This window comes from Dioscorea cayenensis, chromosome 3 (genome assembly GCF_009730915.1).
Source record: "Dioscorea cayenensis subsp. rotundata cultivar TDr96_F1 chromosome 3, TDr96_F1_v2_PseudoChromosome.rev07_lg8_w22 25.fasta, whole genome shotgun sequence".
Taxonomy (NCBI): Eukaryota; Viridiplantae; Streptophyta; class Magnoliopsida; order Dioscoreales; family Dioscoreaceae; genus Dioscorea; species Dioscorea cayenensis.
The window spans coordinates 9,127,975-9,153,674 of NC_052473.1; the positions used below are offsets into that span (position 1 = coordinate 9,127,975).

General features: G+C 35.5%; 1 protein-coding gene across 6 annotated transcripts; it reads left to right on the plus strand.

Moving 5' to 3' along the window:
- The first annotated feature begins 6,075 nt into the window (after positions 1-6,075).
- LOC120249408 (probable plastidic glucose transporter 1) lies at positions 6,076-24,158 on the plus strand. Of its 6 annotated transcripts, none has more exons than XR_005532836.1 (12): positions 6,076-6,554; positions 6,641-6,758; positions 7,587-7,787; positions 8,030-8,129; positions 8,901-9,013; positions 11,495-11,588; positions 11,686-11,842; positions 18,146-18,292; positions 18,376-18,449; positions 21,408-21,496; positions 22,133-22,257; positions 23,519-23,654. XR_005532836.1 is itself a non-coding variant. In XM_039257901.1 (12 exons), the coding sequence occupies exons 1-12, from the start codon at positions 6,350-6,352 to the stop codon at positions 23,714-23,716; spliced, it is 1,611 nt and encodes a 536-aa protein (XP_039113835.1). In that variant the 5' UTR covers positions 6,076-6,349; the 3' UTR covers positions 23,717-24,158. The 6 variants fall into 6 exon arrangements, 5 of the variants coding, with proteins under 5 accessions (XP_039113835.1, XP_039113843.1, XP_039113854.1 ...); XM_039257901.1 differs by having other exon boundaries at positions 22,143-22,257; positions 23,519-24,158; XM_039257909.1 differs by having other exon boundaries at positions 22,143-22,215; positions 23,519-24,158.
- Positions 24,159-25,700: the final 1,542 nt, after the last annotated feature.

The following is a 25,700-nucleotide window of genomic DNA, read 5'->3' on the forward strand; positions in this document are numbered from 1 at the left end:
ATCCGATTATTCTATACTCGATAAAACCTCTGCTATACCCCCACCAGTGGCCAAAAAAACCCTTGCTCACCGTCAGCTTCCTCCTGACCTCAACAGCATCAGCATCCCAAGCCACACTGCAAGTCATCCTTCTCCCAACTGCAACCGCATCATCATCCTATGCCATCCTGCAATCCCACTAGTGGCCCCCTTGCTCACCATCATCTCTTGTACTTCCCTTTCGTTCACCTCACCTCCACAGGCTTAATCGCCACCTTCATTGCCGACAAGAAACGCCTCCACCTCCATCTAATATTTTTTATTATCCCATGTATTCAAAAAAATTTATTTCCATAATGATCAACACCTCCTCTACTACTATAGGCCACATCAGCATCATTTTGTTTTGTGGTAATTCAGCAAGCCAATGTAAAAAAAATTCTGCTTGAATTTTGCATGTTTTATAGAAGTCTACAGGGATTAATTTGTAACAAATTAACAATTCTGCAAGACCAATCTGTAGAACAACAATACATTAACATATACAATCATGCAAGACAAATCTGTAGGACATCAATTTTGTAAGTTTTAAAGAATTCTGCAGTGATTAATTTGTAAGTAAATAACAATTATGCAAGAAAATTCTGCAGCCAATCAACAAAACTCACAAATGTCCAGGACATTCACAAACTCCAGTCCCAATTCCAGTTATATAAATTTATATCAATTCCATCATTGATATAAGTACACCTGTTGTAATTAACCAATGTGTATGCCAACCACATACATAACAAAATTTTAACAAAAACACATTAACATAACCCATTACTGTAAATTACATTAACAAATCCAAAGTACATTCAGAGACAACAAAATCTAGTAATAAAACTCCATTTTTTGAACTATTTCATCATGGTTGAAGCTCCAGGATTTTGTATTGATGTAGTAGTTGTCCTGCTCTCCTGAGTTGGTATTTCTATAAGGTCCACCGAAGTATTTGATTGCTTGTTTCCTTCCTCGTGTTTCTTTCTCCCTACAGAAGCCCTTAAATTTCTTCTTCCCTGACCATCATAGACACCAACCCTATATTAATAGCCACTAAAGAAGACAGAAGTTGAGATGCTTTAAAAGGAAAAAAACATTACAATCAATTTAGCAGTAGTGATGAATGAAGATGAATTGGAAGGTTCTCTGCCAACAATAATTCCCCCATTATAAGCACCCTGCGCATATAAAATACAAATGTCACAATTTTGAAAATTGCATAACTCATCAACTTTCCAAAGGAGATTAATATTCTTACCCTTAAAACCTGTATTGAAGGCATTGTTGCCAAAGAATTCTTTCTCCCTTTGATTGTAACATCTGCATTCTTATTTTGGGTAGATGTTTCTGATATGTTGCTAGTTGTGCCTTTTAGTCCTTTTAGTCCTTTTAGTCCTTTTTGGGCAGGTGTTATTGTTGTTAGCTATGTCCTGCATCAAGAAAAAATTATAGGTGATGGCCAGTTAATTGACATGGAAGGGAAAAAAAATAGAAACTTACATTTATGTTAGACTTTTTTGGGCAGGTGATCTTGTTGTGGCCTTCAACATGGCAATAACTGCACTTGAATACTCTGCCCCTTCTTGACATTTTTGTTTTACTTTTGTTTTTGGTTTCCAAAGGCTCTCTCCTCCTTTTCTTAACTGGTCGACCTGGCATTCTTTTCACAAAAGGAGGCAGAAGTGGCCCTTCATCACTCACTGGCCAGAAATCCCTACCTTTTACTGGATTAACTACAAATTGATATGCCTTTTCATATGTTTCTTTTCTGAACCAGTGAGCTATATAATTAGTTGGGTCTTCCCCTTGAAAAGCAATAGCTGCCATACCATGTTGACAAGGGATGCCTGTTTTACTCCACTTGCCACAAGAGCATGTTTGTTCAGCAAGCATTATAACATAGGCTTCTCTTTCATGCAACATGAGGTTATCCCAATAAACTTCATGCTTGTTACTTCCATTCCACTCAACTTGCCACTTTGCACTCTTTTGCCTTTCTTTTTCAATCTTGGCAGCAACATTTGGCCCATAATCCCCTGTCCATCTGCTAGCATAGTCTTTTTCACTGCAATCCTCGTCATCACATACTGCCTAATTATTTCTAGCATAGAGATAACTGGTCTACTTCTTGCATCCAGGACCACTCCATTAAAAGTTTCACACATGTTGTTATCGATTACCTCGCATTTAACCAGATCATTAAAATATGCTTGGCACCAACCTTGAATTGGCCATTTCTCAAGTAACTCTTTCAACAACATTGTCTCCACCTTTCATCCTCCTCATTTGGTCCAAATGTTTCTTCATCTCTGGGATGCTTGTAGATATGGCCACATTCCAAAAATGAAGTTGTAATTCCTTTCCTTGATGTTTCTTGCCCCACCTCGCATAGATGTGCTTTGCACGCATCCTATGCTCAATAAAAGGTAGAAGATCTTTCACTGCATGGATTAAACCCTGCATAAAAAAGAAAAATAATTCAAGTGCATAACTAGCTAATGGAAATAGCTTGAGCGATTGTTTCATTGGATTGTGTTGTGTACCTTCTGCATATCACTTATTAGAGACCATCCTAACCCTTCTCCCATGCCAAGATTAATCTTCAAATTTTTAAAAAACCATGCCCATGTCTCAGTAGTTTCCTTCTCAACAACAGCCCATGCTAAAGGGAACATTTGGTTGTTCCCATCCCTACCTACATCCATAAGCAATTGCCCTTTGAGTAGCCCTTTAAGAAAACAACCATCTACACCTATGATCTGCCTGCAACCAACTAAAAACCCTTCTTTGATAGCAGTCAAGCAGATGTACATCTTCTGGAACACAGGAAACTCATTATGGTTAACCTTCTCAGCCACAACAAGCACACTGCTTCCTGGATTGGTTGTTTGTAACTCAAGTACATAATTGTTAAGCACCTTGAAGTCTTCCCTGAACTGCTCTTCAGTTTTTTTCATCACTAAGCTCTTGGCATTCCTGCATACTTTGCTGGTAATGAAGACTCCTAACTGGGCCCTGGCCATTGCTCTTAATTGCCTAGCCCTAATGAATGGCATGGCACTTATTACTTCTCCAAATTTTTTGGCAACCAAAGGAGCTGCCACCCTCTTGTTTTTTGTGGTCCCAAGTAAGCATGAATGATCCGAGACATAGTGCTTCACAACAAACATTTTCTTTGCATTGTACCAGCAGCATAAGATGAGCCATTTGCATTCTTTTAGATGCACACTTGGCCCTAACTCTCAATGAATTATTTTTAATGAATTTGAATTCAAATCCCTTCCTTGTTGAGAACTCAACAAGTTCATTCTTGAACAGTTTGAGATCTTTAAACCAAAGATCCAGTGAAAAGTCCACCAGAGTGGTTTTAGGGTCATAAATTGTCCTACATGACTTGTGCCTCCTTGCATCATCTCCAGCAGATCCATCACTTGTGTCATCATAGCTGCCAGGATCTGATGAGCCCATGTAATCACTTTGATATCCACAAACTTTCCCCCTATTTGTGTCATGGCTATGCTCAATACATGTTGCTTGCCACTCAGCTCCAAAGTTACCCTCATTTCCACCAGCTTCATCAACATTTCTAACATTTTCACTATCTTTCCCCTGTATTTCCTTCTTCAGTTGTATAAATTTCCTGACTTTATCCCTGGCCCCTGCTATCTCATCATCGGCATCTGAGTGAAAATCAAGGAATGGGACATCTACAAGCATATCTGCATCATCCCTGCTTGAGTCAGTCTCACTGGCACTCTCAGATTCCTGCTCCACATCCAACTCCAAAACATCCTGTTGCAAATCAACATCTAACCCCACAGTGTTATCAAAATCAGACACTAATACTTCTGGCAAGGGCTTATCCTGCTTAGCACACGATGTTTCCACATAAAGATCAGCTGTCCAAGCCTCTCTTAACCTATCAACCAAGCCTACAATGCTTGCATCATTACATACTATTTGCACTACCCCTTCGTCATCTATGTAGAATAATTTGACATCTTGCCTAATGTCATAACCAAGTTCCTTGATGTCTCCCAACAAATCCCAATGACATAGTCTGTCTGGGTCAACAACGAACTCATTAATATTCCCATTGACAAATCTAATTTTCCCTTCTCTTACAAGCGACCCTCCATGGTGATATTTAAGAGTGTACTCACAGCTATTCATGGTACTGTATACCAAAAAAAACCAACATTAAACAATTAATTCCCAATAAAGCCTATGATGCACAACCTATATAATAAATTTTCAGCAAAGGAAACAACTAGGACTAGTAAAAGACTAGATCAAACCATTAAAATCAACATATGAACTATATATGGAGAGATTTTAGACGATAATATGCATAAATATTAAGGTAACGTGATGTTGTTAATAAATTTAAGATGAACAAGCACAGTTGCCCTAACCCGGCCAAAATGTGACTCATGGTTAGTGGGCTAATTGGCCCGTAACACAACTTGTACAACTAGTTCAGGTTGCAGTGAACACAAGTACACACCACAGGTCCACAACCAAGTGCAAGCTTTTCATGAAATAGAATATATAATTTTACCCAAATAAAAAAAAAGTTTGGGAATAATCTATATATATATTTCTGAATTCTAGGTAGAAAGGATAATGTATCATTAAGTACTCATAAGATTTGACCTTAGTGGTCACTTCCTTCAATTTATCCATCAAACGAGTGGCTTTAATTAATCTATTTTAAGTTTATAGTGGCACCATCCATGTATAAGATGCTATAACAGCACCCAAAAAAATAAACCCACTAAGAACTCATTAATGACATGCTTAATTTCTTAGGCAGACGATGTTAAAAGGACATAATCCATGAAGATCTTTGAGATCATTTGTCCTGCATATCAAGTTCAAGAAAGAATTTATTATAATAATTGGTTGTGGAGTGTGACTCATAAAAAGTATTTTGATATGTTGAAGGAACCATTATGTTTGACAAATCAAGTCTTATTGAGTATTTTTATTAATGAAAAAAAAAATGATAAAAAAGATGACCTCAAAAGTAGATGGGAGTCATGGTGATAATAATGGTCCCCATTTTCAGAGTCCCTACCATGAAAAAGCTGAAAGGAAAGCAATACACCAAAGCTCATCACAAATACCTTAATATATATATATATATATATATATATATATAGTTCATAGAGAAAGAGAAGTTGTGGAATACTCGTGAAACTCACAAGGTAATATGCCTAATCTAACTAATTAGTTGAAATTTCTTAGGGCTAATAGGGCAATCAAAAGAGGTAACATCTCTTAAAACCTCAAGTAACACTTAAATCCTAATGGTGAACGAATTGGTCAAGGTTGTAATTTGTAAATTGGGTGAAAATAACAACAAACATAGTACTTCAAACCTAATAAACATAAATGCAGTGCTAATTGTTTGCCTGACTGGTTGACAGTGGAGAGCACCTTTTTTGAGAGGTTTCTCGTGGTCGAGGAACAGTGACTGAGCACTGGTTTGTGGATATGAAAGATAGTGATTAGAGTGGGGAGTACCTTTTTGACCACTAGTGGCGTTGCAGTGTGGCTTGGGATGCCGATGCCGTTGAGGTCAAGAGGAAGCTGATGATGAGCAAGGGTTTTTTTTTTGGGTACTGGTGGAAGAAGTTGACGGTGAGCAAGGGTTTTTTTGGCCACTGGTGGGGGTAAAGCAGAGGTTTTATCGGATCTAGGATAATCGGATTCAGATCCGCTTGATTAGGAAGACATTTTGTCCGAAAAAATTAATTAATTAATGTTTTATCCTTTAAGAATGCCACGTCAGCGCCATTGGACGGCAAAAGTAACGGTGGTTGTGGCCAGGACTTGATTTCACTAATTTGAATAATAGAGGGACTTCCTGAGGCCAAATTAAAATCAAGGGACTAAAAAGGATAAAATAGATAAAATACAGGGACCAAAAAGAAGATTTCACCTTTAAAAAAAAATACTGAAATGAATTTAATTTAAAACCCAATTTAATTAAAAAAATCATTTTTTCACTTCAGCAATGAATACAAAAAGTGGGGAAATCAAATCACTTCCTCCCACTTCCCCAAGGTCCCCGAAATGAACGGCCCTGAGCATCTCTTCCCCCATCCCTGGATCTCCGGGTCTTTTTCCCTTCTTAACTAGAGTTCTCAGCCCACACGCGCTCTCTCTCTCAGTCTCCAGCAGGTGGAGTTCTCCTGTTGCCGCCGGAAATAAGCCGAATCACGTTTCATCGGGACCCGTCTCCCAAGTCCCAGGTTTGCTTCTTGCTCTGATTACCCTCTATCTGTTCTGATAACCCATCTCTCTCTCTCTTCCCACTATGCCCTCCGCCACTGCACTATGCCCTCCCCGTCCCCATCTCTTCCTCTCTCCGTGGACCTCTAGGGTCCTCTCCTTGCATCCGCAGAGCTCCCAGCTCAAACGCGCTCTCACTCTCAGCCCCCCCTTTCGCCGGGGGAGTTCAGCTGTTGCTACCGGAAAAAAGCCAAATCTCGTTTCGCCTGAACCAGTCTCCCAAACCCCAGGTTTGCTTCTTGCTCTGATTACCCTATATTTGGTTTTCCTTTTGGAGTGTTGAATCTCTGAAGCTTTGGGATCGTTTATGGGGCAGATGATGAAACTGGTGCTGTCCGTGAACGTGTTGAAAGGTTGGATTTGGGCTGGCTGCCGGCATTCCCGCATGTTTTCACAGCATCCATGACGAATTTCCTCTTTGGGTATCATATCGGGTTGGTTTTTCTACTCAATTGTATTCCTGGCTCTTGCTTGGTGACGTGTGATGTATTTATGAATATAAACACTATAGAAGCATTTGAATAATTCCTTCTGTTAAGGGGAGAGTATATAAACAAGATTACAAGGATTAGATAGAGAATACTAGTTGAACATATTATGGGTTTACAATGTATCATAGAAATATTCCTAATACCCAAAAATGATTGTTCAGACACACACTGTATTGCCCATGTAGAATTTCAAGGATCATAGGATTTGATCAAGGGCCATGTCTAATCTTCTATAACCTCTGCTTAACATGTGCCATGCCATACAGAAGAAATATGCTGAGTGTGAAGGTTTTGATGCTTATTGCCTCTCCTGAGTCGATCTATTGAATATCCTTGGGATGAACTGCTTGTGATGAAATATGTGGTTAGATACCTGGTTTAACAGTCATTTTCCCATAAAATAATTACTTTATTTCATGATCTTCTTTACTCTTCTTTGCCTCATCGGTGGAGGTTGCTTTGATGCTATTAGTTAAAAGGCGGGTCTTATCTCACCAATCATTAATGTATTATGTACCTTGGTTTAAGTTCCTTGTTCAACGGTTGGTAACACATTCATAGAAGGTTAGTGAGCACTGAGCAGACTTGTACAATTTCATTTCTTATTCATAGCCCTCATACATACACTCCAGCTCATACTTTGTTTTGTGCCTTTACAATAAATGATGCTTAACAACTTCCTGCTTACCATATCCAAAGTTAGGAATTTTTTTTCTAAAATAATTTCCACAAATTCTGCTTAGTCTTTTATTTCATAAATTTTTTTTTCAGGGTTATGAATGGTCCAATACAAGCTATAGCGCAAGAGCTTGGTTTTGATGGAAATTCCTTTATTGAAGGTCTAGTGGTGAGCATATTTATAGCTGGTGCTTTTATTGGAAGCATTAGCTCTTCTGCTCTGATTGATAAATTGGGCTGTCGGCGCACACTTCAGATTGATACAATACCCTTAATTCTTGGGGCTATTTTAAGGTTTTGATTATTACTTATTGCTGATTTACATCCTTAATCAAGAGTTGTTATTGATATTATGCTTCCATTGTTCTTAAAGGAAAATATTGACCTCATTCCTTTCCATCTTTTATTTCATGAACATTTTGCACATCATATTTTTGTGTCATTTTCTTCTTTTAAACACAAGAAATTTTTCCATTTCACATAAAATAATATATACCTTACAATGCCATGCTGATTATTTAGTTCAATTATACCAGTGCGCAAGCTCATTCTGTTGACGAAATGCTTCTGGGGAGGTTTCTTGTCGGGCTTGGCATTGGTGTAAATACCGTGCTTGTTCCTATTTATATCTCTGAGGTAATATTCCATTGTTAAATAAAACTGGGCATAGGTCAATTGTTAGATAAGAGAAAAATCCTTTGATTGTGCAGTAAAAGTTCCTCATTGTCTGGTTAACAGTTGGTGTGTGTATATGTATCTGTCAAAAAGATTACTTTCATTTCATTGTGGAGAGCTTACTTATGAGTTATGACTAGTATATTGGTTGAATGATGTAATTTTTAATTGGATTGTTGGATCTGCAACTTGTAGACTCCTTTGGAACATTGTAATCAATGTGAGCATATATATCTTTGAAGCATATAGGGCAAGCAATATGCATAGTATATCAGCTCTCTATTATTTTGGACTAATGGGGATTTTCAGCCCCTCGTGCTGATGGGTACCATCTCTTGCCAAGGAGGATCCCATCTTTTTAATTGTAGGATAATCTAAGCTATGTTATGGATTCCCTTCTGATAGGTCTGTCTAAAGTATATATTTCCTGTTATGTATCCACAAAGACTACTTTTGTTTTTTCTTGTTGTAACAGTTCTTACATAAAAGACAGCTTCTGATGTTTATATGCTCTTCTTATGCTTTCTGAAATATTTTGCAATTGTTGTGATGCAATTTATGTTTTGCCTTTGCATATCGCCCTTGTGATTATCTCATCGTCAGTTTGTTGATTGGTTTTATGATTGATGCCCATATCGTGACATGACAAATTAATTTTCCTGTTTTATCTTTGACTAGGTTTATGTAAACTAATTTTGTTCATTTTTATCTTAAGCCTCTATTCTGATGTAGGTTTCTCCAACAAAATATAGAGGTTCATTGGGAACAACATCTCAAATTGGCACATGTTTAGGAATAATTGCATCACTCTGTTTAGGAATTTCTTCTGAAGGTGATCCACATTGGTGAGCTATTCTTCTTCTTGATCATCTTATGTTGAAGTTTTGAACTTTTTCTGAGAGTAATTGAAGCATGTATGAGTTGATGCATTTATAAGTATACGCCCAGTGTTGGTTTGTATCCACTAATGGATTTTAGGCAATTGGTGAAAAATGCAATGTTGTTATTGAGTCCATTTTTAAATTATGATACTCATTTTCCTTGTGCAGATCTTTGTATTACATTACATGTTATATGATGAAGACATGATCCTGTAAGTGGTCTATACGACAGAACCAAAATGTTTCAATATTAATATAACTTAAAATCATTGCATTTATTGGTGCATATCGGTATAGTTGACTGCCAAAACATTGTAACTGCCTATTTTGTTGACCTCCAAAACATCCACTATTGTTGTAAATAATACATGATTGATCTGAAAATATTATCCAACATAATTGGTGACTAGGAAATTTGCCATTTGGTCTCCCAAGATCACGGATTGGACTAAACATTTACATTGTTGAGTTTTTTATATTTTGTTTGGTTAAATGCCATATCAACATTGGATGTTAGATAATTAAATATAGGTTGAACAGGGCAGGAAAAGGTGAAAATCTTCGTTCAAATTTATTTGCTAGTTTGAAAATACAAAGTTTTTTCATTTTGAAATAAGTATAGTGGACTTTTGATTATTGTCGTCTATTGCACTTCATCCCAACTTTTAAAATAAAATAAAATTTTTATTTTGTCAAATTCAGTTGGAATCTGCTTCAGTTCACAAGCAAAAGTAATTCATATTGTTTTCAATTTTCTTGCAGTCTGTTTCCAAGTGATGATTTTGATGATGGATCACCTATTAGAGTTCACCATTTTAAATGTTATAATTTATAACACAACTATGGTCTTTGGGTGATCCACTTGGGCCAGAATGTGTAGTATTCTGTATTTGTATGACAAGGGGAAAAAGTTCTTGGCATATTATTTATGCTGAAAATGTGTGATTTCACCTTGGCAGTTTCTTATAATTTTCCAGATTTTATATGAGAAGTGAAAAATGAACTGAAAAAACCTGGTTTTACTTTTTGTTCGACTTATATTCTCTTTGTCTCTATGATCATCTTTAGTGAAAATATTCTTGTTCATCAATCAACTTGTCTGAAACTTAATTTTGTTTTTGAGTCCTTTCTTGTTCTCAATTTTGTTTTAGTGTTTCAAAGGAAAACTTTCAAGTATACTAGTGATTGCATCTATATGTTTTGCTTTTATTAGCAGCTCTTTTGGTATCAGCGGAGATGTCTTAGTCCTTTTATTGCTTTCCCCCAGATTGCTCAATTTGTACTATAACATTATGAATTTTACTCAATGTTTCCTTTATGTAGAGCTTTTTTAAAGTCAGATGTGGGCTCCTTATTGTGTTGCCACCATGTTTCATTGTCTTCATGGTCTTCAGGTGCTACAAACTTCCTTCTTCTGTCTGGGTCCTCTGATTAGCATGCTCTTTGACTGGGATGACATGACTCTTAGCAATTTTTTAGGAAATTATAGTTTAATTGTTGGTACACATGTGATTTACTAAAGCAATTATAAGCTTTTTCATGCAAGTACATCAAGTATCTCCATCTTTTTATCTTGATTTTAATTGTATCAAAAAATATGGTTGCTTTCGCAACTTAAATTTATGAAGTTCTCTTGGGTAGTCTTGTACATTTAACACATATATGGGTGGTAATTTCCTTTAAACTTGATTGTAATGCTAGAACTCGCTCAAAATATCCATATTTAACTGTGATTTTTTTTTTTTTTTTGCATTTCTTCTTGATCCTTTTATTTGCGGAATCTATTTTATGAGAGTGCAAATTATTTGACCAAATCTTCAAGAATCTACACTTCTTCAATTTCCTATCTTTTGTCCATTAAGATTTGTAAAATGAAGCATTCTTAATTTGTAAAAGGATTGGTCTTTGTTTGGTAGTTGAAATGGATTCTTTGTTTTTATAGTTCCTTAGTATCAATGAGAAAACTCGTGTGTGTGCTTGTTTTATTTTTATTTTCATTTTTTAATAATATTGATTTGAAGATGTTAGACAGTTCATAGATAATGCTCAACCTGTTCCATTGCATTAAATAAATTTTCTGCTGGAGTTGTTGGATGAACACTATTTGCTGTATTTAGAAAGAAAAGTCTATACATGTGGATGTGAGTTGACCATAAAGGTACCAATGTTGATTTATGTATAACATTCAATTGGTGTGTGTTTCCATAAACGAAGGGATGTAATAATGTTCAGTCTTGGAAAATCATGATGCTTTCTTAACTTCTATGAGTTTCATAGCTTTGTGGACACTGTTATAAAATTCAGATGCATACCATAAAAAGTGGAGTTGTAAAACCTAATTTATTCTTGAAGTTTTGTTTGTAATCTATATTTGCTCCTAGTGCTTGCTTGCTGTCTGGGTCTCTGTATTATTTTTGTTAATGAGCTGTGATCTTTTTTTTATAGGTGGAGGGCAATGCTCTATCTTGCGAGTGTTCCTGCTTTTATCCTTCTTTTTGGCATGCGGTTTGCTGTTGAAAGCCCTAGATGGCTATGTAAAGTAATCTTTATGAAATATCAGCAAATTAATAACAAATTAAGCAACTTTCTTTTTGTGACCTTCTTAAGTGAAGAGACGTTTCTTCTTTGCATTGCAGGTAGGAAGAGTTGCTGATGCTAAGAAAGTAATTGGCAGCATTTGGAGTGATTCAGACATTGAGAGATCTATTGAAGAAATTCAAGCTGTTATTACCAATGATAGTCGAGATTTGGGGAGTAGCTGGGTCGAACTCTTTGTGGAGCCTCACAAAAGAGGTTATTTCTTACGATTTCACTCTTTCTTTTTCATCATGTGCTCTAAATAGAGGATTTATTCATCTTTAAGCTTGGAGGACAATTCGAGAGAGTTATTAATATATTATGGTATTTTAGTACTAAATAAAATTAAGCCTAGGTTTGTGAGCTTCTGATAAAACCTTGGTGGTGTTTAGGGATTAAAAACCTTGGTGATGTTTAGAGATTTTGGTTGGAGCGGGACCAAAGTAGCAGTACTTTGCTAGTGTGATCACTTCAGAGGGTGAACTCCATTTACTAGAACTCAGAGCATGGAACCTCAAAAGGTGAATTCTACTAGTATACTTTTAAGATGAGAGCACTTTGGCAATGTGATCACACCAAGGGTAAGTCTGACTAAACCTTTGGTATGAGCACAGAACCTCGAAAGATGTACTCTACAAACTAATTTAAGATAGAGTATGGCACCTTGAAAGGTAAACTCAATGAGTTAACCTTAAGATGGGTTAGTTTTGCTAGCATGATTAGGAAAATTTTGACTAATCACTTGTTGGAGTATGGCATTTCAAAAGGTGAACTCATGGGCCACCCTCAAAATAAGAGTGTTTTGCCAATATGATTTAGCGAATTATGATTAGACATTTGGTTGGAGTGTGGCACCTTAAAAGGTGTATTCCCTGGGACCAACTTTAAGACGGAGTATGGCACCTCAAAAGATGAACTCCATCAACTGACTTTAAGATGACTTTAAGATGAGATGTATTGCTAACATGATTCAGAGGACTCTAATTAGACATATGGTTTAAGCGTGGCATCTAGAAATGTGAACTATAAAGGTTACCTTTATAACGGAGCATGACACCTTGAAGAGTGAGCATTGTGAGCCTGCCTTAAGATTGGAGGATTGTGCTAATGCAATGAAAGGAATTTTAGTTAAACATTGGTTGAAGCATGACATCTTGATTGTGAACTCCATGGGCCAATCTTAAGATGCGAGTGATTTGCTAGTATGATTGCGTTAGTGGTGAATACTACTGATTAGACACTCCATTGTAGTGTGGCACCTTCAAAGTTAACATTATGCAGCCAACTTTAAGATGGAGCGTGACATCTCAAAAGGTGAACTTCACGGGCTAATCTTAAAGTTGTGATGCCTCTACAATGTGATCATCTCAGAAGGAAATCTTGACTAGACACTTGGTTGGAGCATGACACCTCGAAAGATGAACCCTATGGGCCAATCATCTTGCACATTAGTCCTTGCATAATTAATGTTAATAAAGTAATTTTTTTTATTTTTGCTCATAAACCCTTATTCTTTTGTGAATGATATAAAAAAGCCCTTATTAGAGTTTGTATAAAAGAACGAGCAGCTATTATGTGGGAGGTTGCGAACAATGATTGCATTAACAATGGCATATTGGTGTTGGGAAGAAGCACCAATCTTCATTGTCCATATTGAAGAAAAGCATGTTTTGAATTTTTAATTAAAAATTTTATCAAGATTGGAGAAGATCTCATTATACAATCATCAACTTGATGGAGGCTACTCACAGCGAGAGACCTTAAACTTCATCAACATGGCAGCTTATGCTTTTGCATTTTCCGAGGAACATTACGACTTGGAACACAGTCACCACTGTCCATATTAAAAATCAAGAAGTTCTTAATCTTTAGTCAAATTTTAGCAAAATCAGAGATGATCTTACTCCACAACAACAGAACACCAATCTTTCTTTTTTGGAAAATATGCCGAACTTGAAACATGATCATCATCGAGGAAGATCTCACTATTTGATCATGCACTTGATGGAGACTAGTCATAGCAAGGAAAATGCCGTGAATTTTGCTTTTAAGCCTCATAATTCATAGAATTGTCTTCATTTTCTTCTTCGTTTCCTTGTAGTTATATCTCTTATACCCTAGCTAGAATCTCCTTTTCCCCTTCATTAAAAGGGGCTTTGCTGAAAAGCCTCTTCTGCCTAAAAATCTCCTCATTTTCAAATTTTTCTTTCTTTTTTTGAATTTCATGGATTATATATTTTTTATGAATTTCTAGTGATATATATATAGCCATATTTATAGTCCAATTTTAACTTGAATTCAACTAGGTTTGATTCTAATCAGTGTATTGGTGTATTGGTTTGAATTTGACTGTGACTATATTTTGATTATGATGAAAGTGTTAACCCATATATAACCAGGATGTAATTCTAATTAGGTATAAATCCGATTATAACCATGATTTATTCATGAAATTTTTGGTATAAATACAATTATAATCAACATATATATCAACATATAATTTATATATATGGTATAAGTTATGATAAGATTTTCAAAAATGAAATCTATTGTTGTGTTAATAAAATAGATAAGCCGTTTGGTGGACGTGATGGGATATGGACAGATATGATATAAGGGTTGGATAGGAGTAGGAAAGGATATGGGCATGATAAGCTATATCCTATCATTTGTTTAATGTGCACCGGATAAACCATTAGATAGCATTTTGTTATCCTATTTTATGTTTGAAGTGGACCGGATAATGACATAATATTATATGAATGATATGTAAATAGACAAAATTACCCTTTATAATATAGTTATATGTCCTTTTTTAAAATAGATTTTTTTTGGATTTTTCCTTAATGATTTTTTATTGGTTTCTTGTAATTTTTTTTAAAAAAATAACCTATAAATAATGTCCACAATTATATAGATTGCAATACCACCAACTTGAAAATATTGTAGTTCATACCAATTTTTTTTAGAAAAAATCATACACAAAGTCATCAACATGGCATAAAGGTAGAGTAACAAACTCATTAACGGAAAATAAATAGGTCACATCAAAATCAATTTGAAAAAAAAAAATCATTGGACTAGAGAAACTAAAAATAAGACATGATTAAAAAAAGAGATTTAGATGAAAAATAATTTGCTCAAGCACAAGATCGACGGATAAACACTTTAACCCCTCTAAATGCGTAAAATCCTACTTAAATAGTGAAATTAGTGTCATATATAGTTGTTAACAAGTTTCTTGTTCCAAGCATCATGTTTAAAAGATCAGAAGAAGAAGATATACAATGAAACCCTAGTTAAAGGAGAGTAACTAAATAATAGGGCAAAAAAATAAATTTATGTTTTATCATATCTTCCCCGTTTCTATCCTGACATATGATTCATTATCATGTGGTTGGCATGATAAAGTGGGCCAATAGGATAAGACTATCATATCCTATTGGCACACCAAACAAAGGATAGTAGTAGGATATGATAGTCTATCATATCCTATAGTTCTTATCATGTCCACCAAACGGGCGAAAGAATATTCAAAATATCTAAGCATTTTTCATGAATTCTTAAAATCCAAAGTTACTGGTTTTTACAAGATGGGAAACATTTTCTCAAAACAGGTTTTTGGCATTCTCTACAAATTTGAAAAAAAACGAGACAAGTTTTTTTAAGTGAGTGCTTAAATATAATTTTTGAAAATTTTTAATTTTAAATGAAAAGAAAATGGAGAACATGTGCTAAATAGGACACTAGAACACTTTTAATTTGATGAAGATTAGCAAATCAAGGAAGAAATAAAGAAGAAGAGAAGAAGAAGTGAATCAAGAAGAAAAGAAGAACATAACTACTGTTCATCAGCATCCCCAAAAACTAACTATTCTAGGGTACATTGTTTTCTTTATTTTATTATACATCTATGGTCACGATCTAATTTGATCAGTTTGGCCCGATTGTAAAAGGAAATAATGGTCAGGATTATTTCCTAGTTAAACTAGGTTGATAACCCAAGCAATCTTCTTCCCCGTCATTGCCATGTCAACCAACAACTTTAACTCCTTTTTTTGACTTGGCGGGAGGCTTCCTTCTTTTCCTGAAAGCTTTGGCAACACTTGACAGCATCTTCCATTAACTTCGTATCAACCTCACATGGAGGCAGAATCAGTCACAGGACAGTGCTTACTGTTTTATGATCATTGCGCTTCAATCAGTTATTCTATTTCACATCTTATAGAGAGAACTTAAAGGAACATACTTAAATTAACATATCAATGCATTTGTACAGCATTTCTACCCCAAGCAAATGCAAGGGAGCCGTAGACACTCAAGTGAAATCCAATTTATGAAATAATTTAATCTCTGGACAACACCATTGTGGTAAAAGTCATAATGCCATAGGAATAATTACTGCTTGGGATTCCTAACTTTCTCATTATATGTTAATTAAAATCACTAATTTGCGAGAACTGCTTGGGATTTCTAACTTTCTCATTATATGTTGATTAAAATCACTAATTTGCTAGGTTTTTGTGTATAGATTCCCAACAAGAAGCTGCAGGCCAATGATTGTTGTATGAAAATAAGAAATAGACTAAGTTGATTGGATATGTTGATGTAGTTTGGACAGGGTTTTCTTATGATAGTGGTCTACTTCAAGATGTTGTGTTTTTTGTTTTAGGCAACTTAGTATACTGGAAGAGTGAGAAGCAAGAAGTCATCGCTGAATCAAGTGCTAAATATTAAGCTAGGTAGTCAGAACCGGACCGGACCTTTAAACCTGAGAAGGCCAAGGTTCAAGGGTCAAGAGGTCCGACCGTGGTCAAACCGGGTCGAACCGGATCGAACCGGATTTAATAAATAAAAATATAAAATAAAATACATTAAATATTATATTAATTTTAAAATGAAATACACAACCTATATTAATTTTTAAAACAAATAAATAACCTATCATACACATTCATACATACATACATAACATCAAATCCCATCAAAACGTTATTATGATCACAAAACATACACCATCTTCTCCAAGTCTGCAACAAGGAAGCCGACGGCACTTGCAACACCACATCAGCCCCTTCACAATTCCTCTTCAAAAAATTATACCCAACATCTATCACCAATTTCTACATCACTGATGACTCTGGCTTTGCATGCAAATGCAAGTGACCCAATATAAACGCTGTCCCTGACTCACGTGCCATGTTCAACTCTTCAAGCTCATCTCATGCAAGCTCATTCTCCACAGGAAATCAAACTCGTGTTTAGGAGATGAGATCGGTGTAGACAAGACCAATGCCGAGGACCTCTAGCAATGTCGAGGCTCTTGCCGAGTGCTAGAAGCCAACCTAATGATACTTTGTTGTGAAGATCGAATTCGTGTTTCTTGACGAGCGGTGCCGGTGCTTGACGGAAGGGAGATCCAGACTCCTGAGATATATTTTGGGTCACCGCCTCACAGGTGGAGATTGAAAAGGAAATGAGGATTCATTCTTTTGCTATGACTTGATAATAGATGTTAGGGTTTTTTATTTATTTTTAAATTGATTGTTGAACCGGCCTATTCATCCGGTTCAAGGCCGGTTTTTTATTAACCCAGTTTTATGGATTGAACCGGACCGGCCTAGTGCCCGGGTCCGGTCCAACCCGGTTTTGACTACCTAGATATTAAGCTGTGGCCTTGGTAACATGTGAACATGGCTGAAGCAATTGCTTTCCGGAATTGAAGTTCAGTGAAGCAGAGCAGATAGAGTTGATTTGTGGCAATCAAGTATTTTGTACATATTGCCCCCAATCCATGTTCTCATGAACAGACCAAACAAATGGACAAGGATTGTGATTTTATCGGAGAGAATATTCATCCAGGAACATTATGACTAGTTTTGCGAAGGAGAATGACCAATTAGCAGATATAGATCCTAAATCTCACAAATATTGGATTAGCTATATCTAATAAAACTTGGTGCATAAAACTTGCATGCGCCAACTTGAGGGGGAGTGCCAGGATTGTAAATATGATGAGATATTAGTATATTACTACTAAGGTAATGGTTCCAATAAAACAATATAAATAAGATGCAAACATAATGAGATAAGTCCCCATTCTTTATTGAGGGTTTTTCTTGTTCTTTCGAACTTCTACCCTCTAAATCATTATTTCTAAAAAAACAGCTGTTAATTTTTTCCTTTTTATTTTGGAAGAGATAGATTTGTTTTAAGATACTTGCATATTAATATTGGGGAACCAAGCTGTTTTAATATGAACTTTTATTCCCCGAAAGGGTCCACAATGTGTTTTAATTTATATTTAGAAGAGATAAATTTGTTTCAGCGCTCTTGCATGGTATATTACCCGTAATTCGCAAGCTAAGCTTTTTTAAAGTAGCAGGCGAAACCCTTTTAATGCTTATTTCTTGTCGCATTGTGTTTGAATTTGCTTAACCTATAACCTCATGGATTGTTAACTGTATTCTGAGAACTTATAACCACCTTTGAAGTGATATTACCTTGCTGTTTTCACAGTTGCTTTTATTGGAGGATCTCTCTTCATTCTGCAACAATTTTCTGGAATTAATGGAGTTCTCTACTTTTCCTCGCTGACCTTTCATGATGTGGGGATAACAAATGGTGCTTTAGGAAGCTTATTTGTTGGAATTACAAACTTTGCAGGTTGAAGTCCATGATCTCTACTTTCTATTTACTTTCTGCGGTAAATTTTGAAGAATTTCTCTCTGAGATGTCACAAACATTAGGTGCATTGTGTGCTTTATACCTGATGGATAAGCAAGGTCGGTTGAGACTTTTAACTGGGAGCTACTTGGGAATGGTGAGCTAATCATCTTACTTTGGCTTTTATATATCACATCATTCTTTTGTCCGGAGAAGAAATTTATGAAATATTTAATATACTTGCAGTTGCATCTGAATTTGTTAAACTAGAAGAATGGATATTTTTCTTCATTAGAAATCATAGAATTTTTAAATAGAAATGTTTCAAGATAAATTAAGAAGCATTGTTAATGAACATTGCATTAGCAATTGTCTTGGTTCAGTTTGTTTAAAATGTATACTATATCCTCTCAAAAAGAATTGTCAATGTCACAGACAAGGTTGTCAAGCGCTACATTGTGTTGGTTTCTAAATAATAATTGCCATTTAAAACATTGTGGGCTTCTATATTGGTAAACAACAAATTCCGTTTCAAGGATTTTTTCTTTTCATATATGATCATGGAATGCCAATAGGTGGATGTGTTGGAAACTGTCATTGCATTAATTTTGAGAAAACAAACACCAACAAATCCTTGGGGCTTCTAGCTAAATTGCAAGTCAGGGATGAAAATTAAATAGAAAAATCAAAAGGTAAATAGAAAAATCAAAAGGAAAATGTAAAAAAGTGCCAATCAGGCTGAAAAGGGAAGGCCTTAACCTATGGAAGCAAAAACACACCATTGTATGTTCACCACGCAAATGGAACCCATTCTCCCAATTCCTTATTTTCCTATAGCCCAATGTTGAAACTTTCTATATAATTGCTTAAACCTAAATCCTATATCGTAAACTCCTATGGCCTCCCTTAAAAATGACCCTTAAACATGCCCCAAATGTGTTGATTTTACAAAGGACTTGTATGGGGTGTCATGTTGAAGTATCATAATTTTGTATTGTCTATTCCTTGCCACACTAAACCTAGTTAACCGGATGGCACCTTCCCGAACTTATAAGAATAAGCACAAAGCTAATAACATCCTTTACTAGGAGGTTGCACATGTTTTGGAATGATTTAGTTTATGAAGCTTTTCAAGAGCAAACTAATCAGTTCTTTTATATGGTGAGTTGAACTGAACTGACTTAACTTTAAAAATCGAATCAGCAAATGTGTAAAATACATCACTATTTCTTGAGTTTATTTAGGTTACTTAAATACACTGGAGATGGTGTTTGATTTAGTAAATAATCGTAAAATTTGAGATATGTAAGTCTTCTGTGGATTAAAATTAATCAAGTTGAGACTAACTTATTGAATACAGCTGGATTAATTGGTTTAATTTACTGGTTCCCAGTTTAATGTACATTAGTTTAGTTGATGTGAAGCAATTTACACATAACTTCAGTTTAGGACTTCTAATCTTCTAAACTCAGTTTATTTAAGGTTAGGTTTTCTTTTTTAATTTTAATTATTATTATTATTATTATTATTATTATTATTATTATTATTATTATACTTTTTATAAAATTCAAACCTAACCAAATCATGCCAAATTGCCAATAGCTTAATAAAACACAAAAAGAAAAAAAGAAAGAAAAAAAAGAACCAAAAGTAGTGGTTTGGTTTGGCTTTTGGGTTCTTTAGGTTGCTTACACTTATAGTATTTGAGGTAGCAAACTCCACAACACCGAGATGTTTAAATGTAATCACTTGTGATATCAAGGGTCATAATGTTATCTATATAGTTTGGACAATACTGATCATGACAGTCTTTCGTGCGACCTTAGATCTTGATGAAAACCTTCTGTACTATGCTAAAGAACTTGGACAGATTGCTAGCCAATAGAGGTAATAGAAAAGAAAGAAGGGGTCTCTTGCCCTCCATTATCTTGTTTAGAGTTACACATCCAATTCATTAGCACTCATATGTTGAACCACTTTCTATGCATGCATGCATGCTCCTCTTGTGCAGAAGATCATCTTTAATTTAATGTTATTTTCTGATGTTGTAGGCAAGACAACTGCTTTAGATGCTTTTCATACTTTTATTTTAAATATTCATCTCATGGATTTGTTGCTAATGTGTTTTGGCAATATTGTGATGCAAATTATTGAAATTCCTTACTAATGTTGATTCATCTGCTTGTATTTAAGCATAACTTTGAACATATGAACCTCAATTTCTAGCATTTATTTTCTCCTGATGATATTGCCCACTTCTTTAGTCCAATTTAGGGATAACCACTGACAAGCTTTGGTTCGATCAAGTAAACATCCTTACAACTATCAGGGGATCCTGGCGCTCTAGAATTTCATCAATCTCCCTTTGTGTTTCTGTGTTGTGATATTCGTTGCACATCTGACATTTTTTCCTCTGGTAGTGTTACTGTCTAGAGTTCGCTCAAGCTCAACTAAAGTTCACCTTCTTTTCTTCAAATGCTTTATGTTTAGGAATAGAGTATGGTCTATTACATTCTCTTCATTTAAACTTGCTCCAGAAACTGTCCTTTGAAGCAGAACTGTTACACAATGTGCCAGCCATTCAGCTGGGTCTGAGCTTTTCTATCCCCAACTTCCTCAGGGCATTGTTTGAAATTCTTCTCATATAATACACATTTCTTGTAATCAGCCTTGATGCTGCTTATGTTGATGTTAAAGTTTGAATATTTGTTAAGGAGAATACCATGAACTTTACACTGACAACTCTATTCAGCTAATTATTTTGTTAGTCAACCAATTGTAATTTAACTAATTGAAATATCCATTTCAGGACAATAGCCTGATGGCAATGTGAATAACATAGTTATAGAAGTAAGAAGGAAAGTGATGCAAAAGTTTTGAAAAGGTAGTTGATCATCTCAAAAATGTTGTAGTGTAACAATTATCATGAGAAATCATGCTTATCAGGACAGTTTTATTTCTGTGAGGATGGAGGCATTGTTTGCAAATCTCCTACTTGGTGGATGGTTTTTCCTTTTTAACAACTGCAGTTCCTTACAATGTGCTCTTTGTATAATATACTTGTTTATAATTGTAAATTAGACCTTGTCATGATAAACTTTTCTTCTTTTGTCAGGCAATTTCAATGCTCATCATAGTTTGTGTGATTAATTCTCCAATCGATGAGGAGCTTAGTCACAACTTATCAATACTTGGAACTATCATGTGAGTCCTTGCCTAGTAAGAGTTTGTTTTTATGAGTCTCATGACTCTATTCTTGAAAAAGCAGCTGTTTTCATTTGTTTTTGTAGCAAGCTTTAACATATTTTTCTGGTGGTTTCAGGGCTGGATTGTGTTTTCCTTTTTTTTTTTTAGTTATGGTTTGTTGTTATTGTTATTTCCAATGATGTAATTATTCAAGCCTCTTGTCTAATTAAAATGATAATTTTCATCCGCTGCCATGGCTAACTGGCTCACTGGTTAGCCATTGCAATCTGGGCTCTAAAACATTTTTTCTTTGTGCAGTATTTTTTATTATTGTTATGATATAATGATCATCATCATCATTCATCAATATACTTGTTTTGTCAATGTTAGTTTATCTAGGAATTAGTGTTCATAGATATATATACACACTGTTTGTTTGGTGATTGAGTCGACAGACAGCTAATTATTCTTTTCCTGTCCTCCTTAAGATTCTCTCTTGTTTATCCCTGTATCTGGTGATTCCTCCTAAGTTCTGAAGTCAGACAGAAATGAAGCCCTTTTAATTCTCTGTTTTGATCAATGGTGCTAACTCATATCGTAGAATTAGATTCTCTTTAAAGTTTTTCCATTATGGTAATATGATTAACTTTTCAGTTGTATGCAGTTATATATTCACATTTGCAATAGGTGCTGGTCCAGTTACTGGTATAATCATACCCGAGCTTAGCAGTACCCATGTACGGGCAAGAATCATGAGCTTTAGCTTCTCTGTTCATTGGGTACATAGTTATTCTTGCTATCTTATTTTCTGCTATCTTGAACTCTGTTCTCAATGGAAAATTCTAATGTCATAGTTAAGGTAATTGGCTGGCTAATGACTTTAGCTGTCTATTGTACTTTTCTTTTTCAATAATCATCAGATGCGCTTCAAAGAGATGGTATGTTAATCAGAAAGTCATGTCATGCCCCCTTTATAATCATCTGTTACCTCCCATGTTTGCATTTGCCTTTTGTGTGTTTTTACGTAAATTTTAGTAATTTTAATTGTGGTTAGACTCATCTAGTTTTCTATGATCCAGTGGATTGAGAAGTTAGTCGTAAGAGTTGATGATAAGGCAGGAATGATAACCTAAACTTGGAGAACATTTAGGCATGGCTACATAATCAGTATTACCATTTCCATTACTATGTTGCTAATGAGGTCTTAGCAATAACATACAAATGTGCTGTTAAAAATATAGTACCACATCGGTTGTGTGATAGAAGGATAATGGGATTACATATAGGTGCAGGAGTTGAGCCACTAAGTCTTGAGACTTTAGGGTGTAAGATCCCTAAGCCCATATAGAGCCCACTAGTACTAAAATATAAAATTTAACATGGTATCAGAGAAATATAGTGGAGCCCAATATATATATTAAAAAAAATAAAAGGGACCTCTGAGACACAAGTGGTGTACAAGTCTATGTGAGTAGGATTTCTGAGATACAAGTAGTGTACAAGTCCATATGAGTAGGACCTTTGAAACACAAGTAGCATACTAGTCCATGTGTGTAGGACTTCTGAGACACAAAGTAGTGTAAAGTCCTGGTAAACAGACCTCTGGTGTACAAGTCTGAGCAAGTTCGACCGAGTTGAACTTGAGGGAGGGTGCTAGAAATATAGTACCACATCGGTTGTGTGATAGAAGTATAATGGGTTTATATCTTGAGACTTTTTGGTGTAAGACCCTTAAGCCCATATAGAGCCCATATGGGACCCACTAGTACCAAAATATAAAATCTAACATGTGCATATGGATAGGTCATGCTAAAGCCAAGTTTCTTGCTTCTACTCATATTAAAATTGTGTACGGTATTACAAAAGTAGTCTGTTTTTATCCTTAGTAAATTGCAGCTAAACATTAACATTAAATTGATTTATCTCTTATTTGTAAATGACCTGTGTTTTGACTTGGCCTTTTTATTTCTGAGAACAAACTCTCCAACTGAAGCTTCTATGAAACATTTAATAAATACTGATTTTTCCCTCGTACTTCAGATTTGCAACTTTATGGTGGGATTATTTTTCCTGGAATTAGTGGACATATTTGGAGTAGGACCTGTCTATGCGACCTTTGGAGGGGTGTCATTCTTGGCGGCAATTTTTGCAATATACTTCATAGTGGAAACAAAAGGGCGATCTCTTGAGGAAATAGAATTGTCCTTGAACTCAAGTCTCTTCAGAAAGGATGAGTAAAATGTTTCAATATTTAATACAGTGCATGGCATGCTTACCTACATTGGGACTGCAACTTTGACAAGTTTTGCTGGGCACTGGATAAATTTCACACATATCAATGGGAAACTTAACGAGGCCTATAAAATTTCCGGGCAATATCTGAATCCAGAGAGAAGCTTGAGCCGATGAAACACTAGTGAAGAAATGGGTTGCAAGAATGTATATATATATCTCAATTTTGGGAGTTGTGGTTATGGAAGTAACTTTTCTTATGAATTGCACTCGACCTCCTCTATTTTCTCGTTGCATTTCTTTACCAGGCTGGCAAACTGTTATTTTCTCATTCATTGATAACTAAACAACAGACCTTTTTTGTTTTCCTTTTTTTGTTTTCCTTTTTTTTTTTTGGGTAAAAATGCCCTTTAGTCTTTAAATAAGTAATAGTTTTTGCCTTTTTATCCTTCTGATATTTTTAGTAGCTTTAATTCTTTTTACTTTTTGTAATTTGGAAATTTTAGTTCTCATTTACGGACATTGGGTTTGCTGTTCAGTTTTACTTACATGGCAAACCATGTTCATACAATGAATAGGAAGTTAATACCTCCCATGCAAACATGCCTGTGTGGTAATCATGTAGATGAATAGAGTGTTTATCGCTATATCGATGGTTACATCAGTGTGGAAACGTATTGGGTGATATATGCATATCCGATATTCCCCATCCCAAATCATGATAAGCCAATTAATGACACCCACAATCTTTATTTGCGCCCGCTAAGTGCAAAGAGGTGGCTTGAACATATGAGGAGAAAGAAGTTGATTAAATCAAAGGTATTTGTTATCAAATAGTTGTATTGTAGTCGTTGTCATGAAGGTGGTCATAATCGGTAATATCTGATTGAATGCATACGCTTACCTTCAACTTTCTATATGTAATCTTTTTGGGTATACCAAATTAACACAGATTTTTACCATGAAAGTTAACATTGGCAAATAGGCAGCTTTACTTTATTCCTAAGGGCTGTAAATGATGGTGAACACAAAAGGTAAATAATAAATAGTGTATACTTCCTTCTAATGGCTGTTAAGTGATGGTGAACACAAAACGTAATAATAAACAAAAGCCGCTTCTAGAAAATGCTACTTTTGACTAGCATCATGTTATTTTGCATGGGTATTCAAAAAAAGATGTGTCAAATGTTAAATTCACACAAAAACATCTAAAAATAAATAAAAGACGCTATGGCATACTAGACATTTTTACAATTCATCCACCTACCATGTTCTTCTCAGCCTTTATTCAATGGCATAGTCAATGCCATCCATTAGTATATGTGTCCCATCTTTTCCCTCTCTCGGTTTTCTTCCTCTCTCCCCCCTTTTATGGCAAGTGGGGGGCACGTCCCTCAGTCTTCGTCGTCCTAGGCAGAGATAGCAGTTGCAGATCATCGGCGTTCAAACGCCACTCCTCTTTAGGAAGGCCCAGTTTTGGAGAAGCTAAAGGCTAACATGACAGAGTTCATTCGGTTGGATGAAGAAGCCATGACACAAGAGCTCGCATGCGCTTTCAACATGCTTTATATGGGAAATTTTTCGAAAAACCTCCATTCAAACAAAGGTGATCTTACAAGCTAAATGGGATGATATTTGTATGATACATATATCAGATCTACAGATAGTTATCTTCTTTTTAGATGTGAGACTTATGATGCTATGCAAAAGCTTCTCTTCGATGGGACCCTGGGTAGTCAATGGGATCATCTTGCAGCTTGCACCCTAGCAGCCTTTTTTTTTAACCCGCTTTCACGAAGTTGACCATAGCGGTAATATGGGTCCAATTGCATAATCTACCCGTAGAATTTTGGGATGGAGAATCCCTGGAGATGATCACGTCTCATCTTGATCGGTTTCCTAAAATAGGTGAGTATACATCTACTCTAATTTGTTCTAAGTTTTCTCGCATTTGTGTGGTAATAGATTTGTCAAAACCTCTCAAACAAGG